Here is a 13,774-nt window from a genome sequence, read left to right on the forward strand (position 1 = left end):
GGTCTTTACTTAAAAATTTTTGTTCTTATTTGAATATAACAAAAAAATATCCATCATTCATCCATCCATTAATACGTCTGTTCAATCTAGTAAAGCATTGTCATATTAAACGTTTTGTATTGGCCTTCTGCATCCCATGTTTAAATGTGCACACCACATCAGATGTTCTGGGAGCCTCGCATCCAACTTCAGTGTCCTTTTTTTTTTTTTCACTCCGTAAGTTAAAATGTCTTTTCAATGCTAATCTGTGAGTTACTACAAACGTAAAAGCTCTGCAGGCTTTTGTGGAATATGAGGAAAATAGAGATAAGTAAAATGATTGGAGACTCTCAAGGCCATACGGGCCACTATATGTCAGTCTTGTTTTGTCCTGTGTTATATTTTGTCTCACAGGAGCTAATTGGATGCTAATTAGCTGCACAAGTTGGGTGTTCTTTGGGCTACCTCTTTCCTGTAGTCCTTACTCGGGCTCCCAGACTACTGTTTAGCTACTGCATGCTCATACACTGACACTCATCGATACCTACATAACACTGCTGACTTGCTTTTAAACACGTGTTGTTTTAATGTAATTATATCTTTGCAAATAAATGTTGTTTTTGTTGCAACCTCTTCTTGGGCTTTGACAAAGGCTGCAATAAAGACTTCTAACCATGTGAAAATAGTGGAAGGTGATCCCCCGAATGTTGTTTTTTATGTTTTTGTCACCTGTCTGTGTCTCACAAGAAATGTGTACCTCAAAAAGATGCACCAGCTGAAGCCTGAATGATTACCAGATGAAACAACAGTCTTGAAGGTTACTGGAATAAATCGGTGAACACAAGATGACTATTTTATACATATTAGTTTCCTTTTATCTGCACCTGCAGTTTGCCAGATGTAGAGCCCAGAACGTAGGGATATATTCACATACTGGAGTTATTTCCATAGTGAATCTATATTTTTTATTTAGATCAGGATTAAACACCAAGATGACTGGAGAATCATTAGAAATGATGGAATAATATTTACTTTCTTCTGCCACTTCATTCATTTAAACAGCAGGTGGCACTGTTGCATGAAATAAGCCTAAATACTGCACACATGAAATTGTCTGTCAATCTCTCCATCCATTTCCCTCTGCTTATCCAATTCAGTGCTGTATGCACATATATTTAGTGTATAGCAGTGTTCAGACATTGTGTAAATAGCCTACCCCTGCTTTCTGCTACACCTGTGTGAAAAAAGGGGCAAAACAGAGCAGCCAAAAACTGGATTGAACCCACTGAATACTTCCATCCATCCATTCTCTTCCACTTATCCAATCAGGGTTGTGGGGCTGGAGCCTATCCCAGCTGGAGGCAGGGTGCGCCCTGGACAGGTCACCAGTTGCATCTTTGCCATCTTCCTCACATACAGTAGCGTCTTCTTAGCAGAGTAACGATTAATGTGTCACGGTCTGTGGCGTGTGTGAGATAACCACACCTGGTGTTTCAGATGTGAGTGAGCGTTATTCCTCTGCTTCCCACCCTTCATCTCTGCACACCTGAACTGATGACTTCACCTGTTTGTAATCCTGTGATTAGCTGCTCACTATTTAAGAAGAGTGGTAGTGCAATAATGCCTTTGTTACACTTTTACCAGAAAATCAAACTGAAATTAATTCAAAGTGCTTTAGTAGAGGTTAACCTTCCTTAGTTTAAAAAAAGAAGAATAGAGCTATTGGTCTGATTTGTGTTAATGAGCAAGTAAAGGAAGAAAGAGTCCAGGCAAAAGCTGTATGAAAAGGACAGTTATGTGGGTAAATAAAATGATATAAAAATTATAATTTTTCAAATGTTACAGCGATTTTCAAATCTAGTGAGCCCAGTAGCTAAAAGTTTACGGTCTACAAATGCAAATAAATTGCAAACTCATTGCCTGGCCGTCTGAATTTTAAGGTTACTTTAAGGCTTTTGGAACATCTGTGAACCTGTTGTGGGAAAACCATCCTGCAGATAAAACTTTCCAGCAAAATATCATTTCCTTGATTGCACACAAGTGTACAGTTATAAGATTTGCATACTCATATAAGATTCTTGAGGGCACAAAGGTCCAAACATGTGGACCTGAGAGAGAGAGAGAAGCTGCAGGCACACTAGAGCAACATAGAGACACGGAGAGCAAAGTCTATGTAAGTTAGGTGACAATGGGCTAAGTTGCTTTACTGTCCTGGAAATGGCGCAGCGGGAAAACCAGGTGAACCGAGACAAACTCTGCTGTTCGATCTGTTTGGATCTCCTGAAGGATCCGGTGACTATTCCCTGTGGACACAGCTACTGTATGAACTGTATTAAAATCTAGAAGAGGATCAGAAGGAAACCCACAGCTGTCCTCAGTGCAGACAGACCTTAACGATCAGGTCTGCTCTGGTAAGAAACACCGTGATAACAAATTTGGTTAAAGAAACAAAGAAGACTGGACTCTGATGTGCTAAGCTGATCTCTGCTATGCGGGACCTGGAGATGTGAGCTGTGATTTCTGCACTGAGATAAAACTAAATGCTGTCAAGTCCTGTCTGCAGTGTCTGGTCTCTTACTGTGAGCCTCACTATTAATCCCCGGCTTTGAAAAACACAAGCTGGTGAACCCCTCTCAGAAGCTTCAGCAGTTCTGGCATCGTTGTATTTTTACTCAGTTGTATATAGCATTTGTATTCTATTTTTATCTTATTGTATATTTTATTCAATTTTATTCTACTGTATATAGTATTTTATTTTATTCTATTCTGTACAGTTGTGTACTGTATTTATTCTTATTTTATTTTATTCTAATTTTTGCTTCATAACTTTTGCACTGTCCACTTCCTGCTGTGACAAAACAAATTTCCCACGTGTGGGACTAATAAAGGTTATCTTATCTTATCTTATCTTATCTTACCACAATAAAGTGAGGAAGCTCTTCTACAGTACTGATCGAATATGTGTCTGCGTTCTTTGCACAATGGATGAACATAAAGCACACAACACAGTACTGACTGGTGCAGCAATGACTGAGAAGCAGAGAGAGCTCAAAGAGAGTCGAGATATAATCCAGCAGAGAGTCCAGGACAGCGAGAAACACCTGAAGGTGCTTGAGCAGGAGGTGGAGACCTTCAATCAGTTTGATGATAAAGCTGTGAGAGACAGTAAGAAGATCTTCATAGAGGTGAAACAGCAGATCAGAGCTCGCCAGAAGCCTGAAGTGAGTCATGTTAATGAGCTTCAGGAGAAACTGCAGCAGTAGATCTCTGAGCTGAGGAGGAGAAGCACCAAGCTGGAGCAGCTCTCACACACAGAGGGCCCCACCCAGTTTCAACACAACTACACATTGCATCTCAGTGAAGCTCCAGACTCAGCCAGCATCAATATTCATCCTCAGAGGTACACCGAGGATGTGACAGCAGCTGTGTCAGAGACCAGAGAGAAACTACAGGACATCCTCAGTGAGGAATGGACCAAAACCTCTGTGAGAGGAACTGAAGGGGATGTTTTAATGTCACAGACAGAGCCCACGACCAGAGATTAATTCTTATTCTTATAAATGTTAAATTACATTCAACCTAAACACAACACACCAGTATATGAATGTGTCCAGGGCTTAAAAGTAGAAAATAGTTCTACTCAAGGTGAAAGGTATCAGGATTACCCAGATGTTGTTACTGGGAGGTGGAGTGGGGATGATGTTTTTATAGCAGTAGCTCACAAAGATATAAGCAGATCAGGAAGAGAGAGTGTTTTTGGAAACAATGACAGGTTGTGGGCATTGAAGTGTTTCAGTGGTGATTATGAATTCAGACATAACACCATCAGAACTCCAGTCTCAGGCCCTCAGTCTTCCAGAATTGCAGTGTACCTGGATCACAGTATTCTGTCCTTCTACAACATCTCCTATACAATTGCAGAACAGATTCAGTTGGCCACTCTGTCCTGAATTTTGCATTTATAATCTTAAAGCTTCTGCTAAAATACTTCATGACTCAGCAGGCTAAGAAAGTTTAGCAGACTCAGAGAGGTCAGTGTCGTGGTACGATTATTTGCTCTGCTGGACTAAACAGACAGGCTCACATTAACTTCACCTACAAAGTAATGGACAAAGTAACAAAACTGCACAAACAGTGTAAAAAAAAGTATTTTGTCAAATTTATGTATAATTTGTAGGTTTTTATGTGAAACCAGTTTCATACCACACTGGACTAGGATACATGCAAAAACACCCTTAAGTTATACAATCAAAGTAAATTAAAAATGGACTTTTCTACAGCATGTCTGCAGGTGTCTCCATATATTTTTTTTTCTTGTTTTACATGAAGGTAATATAACCATGAGTAACATATATTTCTTCTTCTGTGTTTGAATGTGTATTTACTATAAGGACAGTGAGAGGTTTAAAGTTAAGTGATGCATGATTTTAAAATCACTGGTTTTTTAAGCATCAAATGACAAAAGAAAAACAACTTAACATGTAATATTATTTATAATCAGTCAGTCAGTATCGTAGCCTTTAAAAAAGATAAGTATCTGATTACTAAACAATGACTGACAACAGTCACCAGGAGACTCCGCCAGCAGGCGAGGCCTAGCGCAAAACCAGTCCACCTTTACCTGGAGAGCAGTGGGAAGTGAAGCACAGTAAAAAACAAAAACAAAAAACAGCACAGGGCCATGACATGCTCATTTAAAACATATATGTCTTGTTACAGCACATTTTGTGAAACTGAAAAGGAAAAATGCAACAGGAAGAAATCATGGACATATATTTATCCATTTTCTCTCATTAAAAACAAGAAAATCTGGCTTTTTGTTGATAAAATTACATTTGCGAATGTGGAACCATGGGCACATGGTAGCATTAGATTAGTAATAAAATAATAATAAAAATAGCATAAAATGCCGAAGTGTCTTTGCCCCTAATAATCATAGCAAGCAATTAAAATATTCACAGAGTAAGAAGCAAAATAAGAAAAAAATATTATCAACCAATAGTCTTCTTTGATTTTCAGTTCACATTGCTGATTGGTCGCACTGTTATGGGACATGAGTTGACTGACGCGGCATTCCACCAATTGGATTTGCTTGATGGAAAAGACGTCTCCACTCTCGCCAATCAGCTCCTGGGAAATGAAAACACGCTTGAGTCTCCTCCCCCTTCCCTTCAGTGTGTGTGAGAGCAGGCTGTAGCAGGGCTGATGCAAAGTTGCCTGTACCCGGTTAGCAGTGAATACCTGTCGTCAGCTTTGGAGGTTAAATTCCATATTCTTTAAATATAAAACTAGCGAGTTTTAGCGGGCTGCTGCTGCTGTAACAGAGCCGAAATGGCGACGGAGATAACGAAAGGTGTGGAACAGATCTCAGTAGGTAAGGAAGGAGAGTGAGCTATCTGGTTAGCTAGCTCCCACAGACATGTGTGCCTTTAATATTGCATCAGTTGCAGCGATGGTAGCAGTTAGCCTGCTGTGTAACGCCGATTTCTGATTCTGTCAGGTCTCTGGGATGATATGAGCTAATATGCGGCATGATCACACATCGATCGGCCCTTCTTACTGCTGCAGAACCAATCAAAGTCATTATACAAACGAAAACATTAGCAAGGATATGCTAACATTTAGCTATGGCAGCTGTCAGTTTGCGGTGGAGAAGCAAAAGGAGGCTGCGGCAGACCTGGCTTTGAATATTTCACCGTCTTTTATTTAATCGATCAAACCAATATCTAACCTGTGACTGTATTTCAGTCTGTTTTAATCAAGCAGAAAACTGAAGGTACTTTCGGTTTCATCCCAGGGTGTCACTATGATAGAATTCACACATATGTGGTGTAAATATACAGCAGATTTTTACACATTACATGTAAAGTTCCTGTATCGATAAAAAGCGTGACATTCTTAGTTTTTGCCATTGCCTGTTGTTACCCTGATAGCTGACTATTTTACATGTCACAGATATTAACATATGATGCAATCTTGCAGATCACATTGCTCAGTGGTATATAGTACGTGTGAAAGGTACTGCATCTCCAAATTCTTCACCAGGACTAAATTCGAATACAGTTTTATTTATATAGCGCCAGTCACCTCATTAGCTTCATATTACAATATTAATTAGGGAACCCCAAGGGTCACACGGTCACTTATGAGGAAGTACTCCCTTTTAAAAGGAACCAGAATAAATGAGGGATGGTGCAAGATGACCTGATCCCATAAGAACAAGTAAAGTTTGAAGCCTGAACTTAAAAGTACAGAGGGTGTCTGCGTCTTTGTCTGACATTCTTTAGCTATCAGGAAAATCTCCTGTGTAGGAGCCGGTTGCTGAAGGCTCTGTCTCTGATTCTGCTTTTGGAAACTCTACATCCTGCAGTCTGAGAACAATGTTCTCTACTAGGATAATTTGGTACTTTGAGGTCTGAGATATGGTGGGGCCTGATTTTGCAAGACTTTATATTTGAGGGGCAGAAGTTTAAATTCAGTTCTCATATAAGAGGGCGCTAACGTGGGAAAAATGTGACGTCTCCTTCTTGTCCATGTTAGTACTGATGTGTGGAAGTATTTTAAATGTGTTTTGCTCATAGCATTTTAGTTGTCTTGAATGAAGAGTAGGCCCTGCCTTTTACGCAGGCAAAATCTGAGCGCCAGTAAACTTAGGAGATTGCACATATTGAGAAAATACTGAGCCGACTGTGCTGGTGTTTCTCAGGTGAGCTGTATGTGTCAGATAAATGTGGCAGCGACCAAGACGGAGATGGCACGGAGCAGAAACCCTTCAAAACTCCTCTCAAGGTAACTTGTTTGTTTACTTCAGATGTGCGTGGGTAAAAATACTTCAGGCTGCATGGATTGTGGGATGTCTGTCAGCACCTCATTGTGTCTTTGGATCTTCACAGGCTTTGTTCTTTGCTGGAAAGGAGCCGTTCCCCACCATCTTTGTAGAGTCCCAGAAGGAGGGAGAGGTTGGTTATATTTATAGATGATCACTTTAACATGGATAGAAATCCAATCTTTACCATTTTGAACCAAACTTTGCAAGTTTTATTCCAGTACCAGCTGCAGCACCTGTTTTTACTAACTGTTGTTAAAGACTGATTCAGTTTATTTTCCTCCTCGTCTCCCTCAGCGCTGGGCGGTGATCTCTAAGACGCAGATGAAGAACGCAAAGAAGGCTTTTAACCGCGAGCAGATAAAGAACGATGCCAAAGAAAAGAAGGAGGTTTGTGTCTAACCTCGAGATGTTTCCTGCAATCAGTGGGTCACAAAACACATCCTACAGATTCATCCGTTTTGTGCTTTTCTCTTTATTGTGGCTCCGCTGTGTTTGTCGTAAAGGCCGAGGACAACGAGAGGAGAGAGAAGAACCTGGAAGAAGCCAAGAAGATCGTGATTAAGAACGATCCCAGCCTGCCTGAGGCTGAAGCAGTCAGTCTTCTTTATTTTACCTTTATTTTGGCTCCTGCTCCTGTTACAAAGTTTGGTTTTGTGTCTGATTGAACGTGAACACAGAAGTTAGCACAAACAGTCCAAAGAACTTCAGTAGGGCTGAATGCAGCCTCATTTCCAGCTCCATATTTTTAGTGTTAGACTCAGAGTAACTTTGCATGATTCACAGTTCAAAGTAAACAGCTTGTTTCGTTTCTATCTGAAATCACTGAATGACTGCATTATGCTTGTTTTATATTTACATTTGATTTGAAATATAAAGCCTGAGCTTTTGGTTGCTTGCAGATTTATAAACCTCCTTTTTGGGAACCATTTTATGAGAATTAATTGTTGTAAAAGAATATATATGAGAAAAAATAAGAACAGCCCTCTTAACCTGTTCCTTAAAGTTTCACTTTTTGGTTCTTTACATTCATTTTTTATATTTTGTAGCTGATGCAGCATTTCTGAATAAAAGACACATACAGTTTAAAAACCAGCGAAATAGATTAAGTTGCAAGTAACTGGCTTTGTGTAGATAGAAAAAGTTCACAGACGACATTCCTGAACCAGTCGGAATGGTTTGTGTGGAGCGATAAGCTTTGGCTGGTTTGCTGCTGTTTGAATGTCTGAACTGAGCAGCTGAAACACAGAGGTTTGTATTAAACCCCAAACTAGCTGAACAATCAATAAAAATATAAATATGACTCAAAAGTCTGAATCATTTCACTGATTCTTCTTCTTCCTGGTGATGATCGACGATTGTTGTCTTTATTTCAGGTTAAAATCCATCGTCTCCAAGAAAAGAGAGGCCAGAGGGTCAAAGTGTTTGGATGGGTTCACCGCCTCAGGAGGCAGGGTGAGAAACACATCAATATAATAATCAAACAGTCAATCCATTCAGTATTTACTCATTCTCATTTCAATTTAAGATTCCAAAATCAGAGAATTCAAAACTGATTTGTTGCTTGTTATTCATTTGTAATATGGACAGCTGCATTAAAGGGTTAAACGAGGATGTTTCTGAATTATTTTGCATTTAAGAATAATGTCAAAATTACAAACTTGAAATGGAAATATTAATTTGTAAGTTTAAGATTCTTTACTGACTGTGAAAAGAGGGAAATGAGTAAGATTCAGTTTTTAAGATTAAGCCAACTGAAGTTTTTTAAGAGGATAGAAATGATTAAAATGTTACTTTGAGTCAACATATGTGTATTATTATGGGTTTTTTTTTTATCTCCTCCAGGGAAGAACCTGATGTTCCTTGTGCTGAGAGATGGCACCGGTTTCCTCCAGTGTGTCCTCTCCGATCAGCTGGTAAAGCTTCATAAACTCCCATTTTTAACCTTTCTACACTGTGAGCTACATGTTATGGTTAAAAATTAAATGTTCATGTCCTGTCACGGCCAAAAATTTGGCACCGGTGTGGTTTTTCACAATCTTTGCTGCTTCTGTCTTTATTCACAGTGTTTGTGTTGTTGTGCAAAGTGATCAGAAACATATTCACAAACTGGCCTAAGCACAGAATCAAAGATTTAACAAAATCAGTGGGAGTGATTCATTTGAAGTTGGCACTTAAAAAAGAAGCTGTTTAAATTCTGAAGTTGATTCTGAGTGCGACTCTCTGTTGTTCTTCTCTTTAGTGCCAGTGCTACAACGGCTTGGTTTTGTCCACAGAGAGCACGGTGGCTATTTATGGGACCGTCACTGCAGTTCCTGAGGGAAAGCAGGTAAACTCACCTGCTGCAGGAAACCTGCTCTGCCTGTGCATGCTCACAGGAAACTAGGTCACCCAGAGCAACATGTTTACATGCCCCACAGTTCTTCCTGGAAGCATCCTAACAAGAAATCACAGCATGATTGAAAGTGTATTTCAGTAATGAGATTTGAGTTTCTGTTATTTTTATCAGTGTACAGTAAATATGTTGTGTTAAACTAATAGTTGAACAGAACAGAAAACTTTGTCTTCTGCTAAAGTCTGAACCATGACTGAGGAACAACCTGAACAATCTAGTAAACCGTCTGTTTCTACTGATGAGCCTCCTCAGGTGTTACAGATGCTCTGCAGATGCAGGATGGAGATGTTCAGTGAGTTCTCCTCGTCTTCCTTTCTCAGGCGCCCGGAGGCCACGAGCTGCACGGCGACTACTGGGAGCTGGTTGGCTTAGCTCCGGCGGGCGGGGCCGACAACCTACTGAACGAAGAGTCGGACGTGGATGTCCAGCTGAACAACCGACACATGCTGATCAGAGGAGAGAACGTCTCCAAGATCCTCCGAGTCCGATCCACGGTCACACAGTGCTTCAGGGACCACTTCTTCAGCCGTGGATACTACGAGGTGAAGCACAGATTTATTGTGGATGCCAAAATGTGGTGGGGTTGTTTTTTTGGGGGTTTTTTGTTTCTTCACCTCTAATAAGGAAAGAAACCCCCAAACCTGATGACCTCACTTTTAGTCAGTGACACTTTGTGCCCCTGTCACAGGTTGAGTGCAGTATTGCAGATTAGGAATCGAATCCACCTGAACTGAAGTGAAAAAGCTCCTTAGTCAGGTCAAGTCGATGCTGCTGGCCAGATGCAAACTAAATAGCTTTTTTCCAGTCTTCTTAAATCAGCTGCTTGAGTTTAGCTGGTCACATATTCCACCTGCAAATATCTGTCTGTGGCCTAAGTTTGTAGTTTTTAGCTGATTGTCTTATCTGGGACCTATTGAGGGATTTAGCCTCTATCAGATAAGAGCCTGGTACTACGTCTTCTTATCAAATCCAAATGCATTCAAATCACTTCTTCAGTTTGTTTATTTGATTACAGATATTTTAGTTATAAAAGTGCAGTTTAATAGTACAGAGAAGTCTCGCTCGACAGCTACTCGCTCAGAAATAAAGTCGGTAATAACTACAAACCGTTATGGTTGTCTTATTTTATCTTGCTTTGTGATTGGCCCGTTTCTCCTTTATTCTGAAAAATATGCAGCAGCAGTAAGTTTGAGGGTTGAGTGTGAAAAGGAGCAGACAGCTCAGCTCAGACTGAGGATCGCTTAGCTCTACAATAATCGTTGTTAATTTATTTTTCCGGTGAAGATCACTCCTCCGACTCTGGTGCAGACTCAGGTGGAGGGCGGCTCCACGCTCTTTAACCTCAACTACTTTGGCGAGCAGGCGTACCTGACGCAGTCCTCTCAGCTCTACCTGGAGACCTGCATACCTGCCTTGGGCGACACCTTCTGTATCGCCCAGTCGTATCGGGCCGAGCAGTCTCGCACCCGCAGACATCTTTCTGAGTGAGTCGCCATGTTAAGGATGACGTTACAGCTTAAAAGCCTTTCTGCAAAGATCCACCATTTACTTACAGTGTTTTTATTATTGTCCTCCGTGGTCAGATACACTCACATCGAGGCGGAGTGTCCCTTCATTACATTCGAGGACCTGCTGAACAGACTTGAGGACCTGGTGTGTGACGTGGTGGACCGAGTGCTCAAATCTCCCGCCGCAGAGCTGCTCTACGACATCAACCCTGTACGTGACGAGCGACAGCTTTGTGCTCCTGCGTCATTTTTCTAACTATTCTGGAGCATTTGAGCTCATAACATTCACGTGTGATAGTAAAGTTGATATTTTGTTTGGTGATTATGGCTCTTCCAGAACTTCAAACCCCCGAAGAGGCCGTTCAAGAGGATGAACTACAGCGAAGCCATCGAGTGGCTCAGAGAGCATGATGTCAAGAAGGACGACGGCACCTACTATGAGTTCGGAGAGGTGACGGCTGAACACGGCACAGCATTCAGCAGCTTAGCTCATCTTATAAAGTCCCCAAAATGTCTCATATCAAAAAAAAATTATCAAACATATTCCAAACAATTCAAATTCATGAGTGCATGCAATCCATTAATTCATCAATGTTTTATTAAGTTTTAAAACAGTCCCCTCGATTAAAATGTTACAATTTTTCCAAAAACACCCACATCTTCATTCTTTAAAGTATTATTCACACCAGCTCCTCTGAACGTCTAAGCCGGCCTACACTTGTGACAAACAAACAGGAAAGTGATCTTCAAAGATCCTGTCAGTAGCAGAGAGCTGCGGTTTTCAGAGACGCCTGTAGAGGGCACTATTGTACAACTTGTCAAAAAGCTCAGCTGTCAAATCAAACTTTGGTCTTTTCAGATGTTCTGCAATTATTTACAAGTTATAAATACGGTTTTCTCCTACCTGAAGAGTTTTTTATTTTGGATATTCATGAAGTCTTTCTTTGATTCTCTCTCTTTCTTTGACTTGCCTGTTGTGTCGATATTTCTCCCTCTGTCAGGACATCCCCGAGGCTCCAGAGAGGCTGATGACTGACACCATCAACGAGACCATCCTGCTCTGTCGTTTCCCGGCCGAGATCAAATCTTTCTACATGCAGCGCTGCACCGAGGACAAACGCCTCACCGAGTCGGTACGAACCTCACAGATCCAGCTGCGGTGTGGCTGAACTTTAAGCCCCAAAGCCTGGTTAGAGAGGGGGGGAGGTCATGTCCTTCACTAAAAGTACAGTTTCTGTGTGAAGAGGAGCATGAGCTCTTCACTTCAACCTGAGCATTAAGTAGGTAAAAAGGTAAGGACTTAAAGTAAGTCGGTGATGAGTGAGTTAAAGGCTCAGCAGGAGAGTGTGAGTGACCTGTGGTGTGAGAGACGAGGTGTAGAGCTTCACTGAAGCAGGTCATCTGTGACTAAAAACAATGTTTTATTTTGAAAATAAAGGCAGGACAGCAGAACGGCAGTTATGTTACAGCGGCATGTCAGGAAACACCCAGCGGCCTTATAAAGATATGATCAGATATATTCGTTAAACACAGTAGAGGTTCAAGGTTCTTTATTTGTCACATGCATATTTATACAAGTATAACACACAGTGGTCTGTCTCTGATTTACAAAAAAAACCCCACATACACTTTTTGCTGATGTGAGTTATCTGGATCCCTCGAGTATCGTATGTTTGTCTGTGCTGCAGGTCGACGTGTTGATGCCAAACGTTGGCGAGATCGTGGGAGGGTCGATGCGTATCTGGGACGCTGAAGAGCTGCTGGAGGGATACAAGAGGGAGGGAATCGACCCGACTCCATACTACTGGTACACAGACCAGGTAAATGAACACTGATTTGACCTCAGATGTTTGATACATGTTTTGTGCACCTCACTACATCTTTACTTTGTGCAGTTAGTTTGTAACATTAGCTTGAATAAGGTTATCAAACATGCGCTAGTCGATGTTAGCCAGAAGAAAGACAGTTCAAGACTTGGTGACCAAATCCTTGTTCAGCTTTATCATTAGATAACAGTGGTTCTCTTACAGCTGATGCAGTGGCTTCCAAACTTTTTGTCTCCAAGGAACACCAAAGAGGAAGTCAAGATTTTAAGGCCCACCTGGAATGAGCCCTAACGTTTGGCTTTATTGCATCACTGCATGTGTGTAGTTGTTGGTAGCCGTGTGTTTGAACAGGCTTCTCTGCCTCTGTGTGTGTTTCAGAGGAAGTATGGCACGTGTCCTCACGGCGGTTATGGTCTGGGTCTGGAGCGTTTCCTCACCTGGCTGCTGAACAGACACCACATCAGAGACGTCTGCCTGTACCCGCGATTCATCCAGCGCTGCCGACCCTGAGCGTGCAAACGCCAAAACACACACACACACACACATATGCAGTCAGTATACCCGCATGTGGCAGCGCACATTAAATGAAACAGAATCCATAGTTTGCCCGTGTAGCTTTTATTTCTGAAATCTGAAGAGCTTAAAACTTCATCATGCAACTCCTCAGAAACAAAGTCGGACGTCCCGCCAGCTGTGCTTCGCCTCTAACCTTCACAGCTTCAAAAGTGCATCTGATCATGTTCAGTGTCTGATTATTAAACCAGAAATAAACAGTTGTTTCCTGTAAGTATCTGCTTCTGAATGTTGCAAAATATTAGCTCAGTCCACCTTAAATTCTTTGTTTTTCTTCAGGAAATTTGGCTTTAAACATTGAACCTGCAGCCACGACATTTACTAAAATAAGTCAGCCTTAAGAATATTTCAGGTGCTCCTGAACAGAAAGCTGAAAAATATGAATAGATGAATAAAACAAATCCACTTTATTCCTGAGACTCATCGGTGCATCCGTCCTCCTGAAGTCTGGACTCAAGAGAAATTCACAGCCTCAGCATTGCTTCTCCTGCACGTGGTCCTGGGAACATTTTCTCAAAACTGTTCATCATTGGTGGTTTAGAAGTGTGACATACTGTACGTGTTGGCCTCAGGGGGTCTTATTGTGTTTCTGTTCTGCCTCTTCATCTGAAATAAACAAACTCTTACTCGATCCACTGAACTTAAATAAAAATGTGATTCAGACGTG

General features: G+C 41.2%; 1 protein-coding gene across 1 annotated transcript; it reads left to right on the plus strand.

Annotated features, from left to right (window-relative positions):
• The first annotated feature begins 5,169 nt into the window (after positions 1 to 5,169).
• Positions 5,170 to 13,774, plus strand: nars1 (asparaginyl-tRNA synthetase 1). The gene is made up of 15 exons (XM_063463683.1): positions 5,170 to 5,353; positions 6,686 to 6,768; positions 6,873 to 6,938; positions 7,103 to 7,195; positions 7,312 to 7,401; positions 8,182 to 8,260; positions 8,651 to 8,721; positions 9,048 to 9,134; positions 9,521 to 9,742; positions 10,485 to 10,684; positions 10,784 to 10,919; positions 11,046 to 11,159; positions 11,710 to 11,841; positions 12,397 to 12,528; positions 12,913 to 13,774. Exons 1-15 carry the CDS (start codon positions 5,311 to 5,313, stop codon positions 13,042 to 13,044), a joined length of 1,680 nt encoding a protein of 559 aa, XP_063319753.1. The 5' UTR covers positions 5,170 to 5,310; the 3' UTR covers positions 13,045 to 13,774.

The sequence above is a fragment of the Pelmatolapia mariae genome, linkage group LG20, assembly GCF_036321145.2.
Source record: "Pelmatolapia mariae isolate MD_Pm_ZW linkage group LG20, Pm_UMD_F_2, whole genome shotgun sequence".
NCBI classification, from domain to species: Eukaryota; Metazoa; Chordata; class Actinopteri; order Cichliformes; family Cichlidae; genus Pelmatolapia; species Pelmatolapia mariae.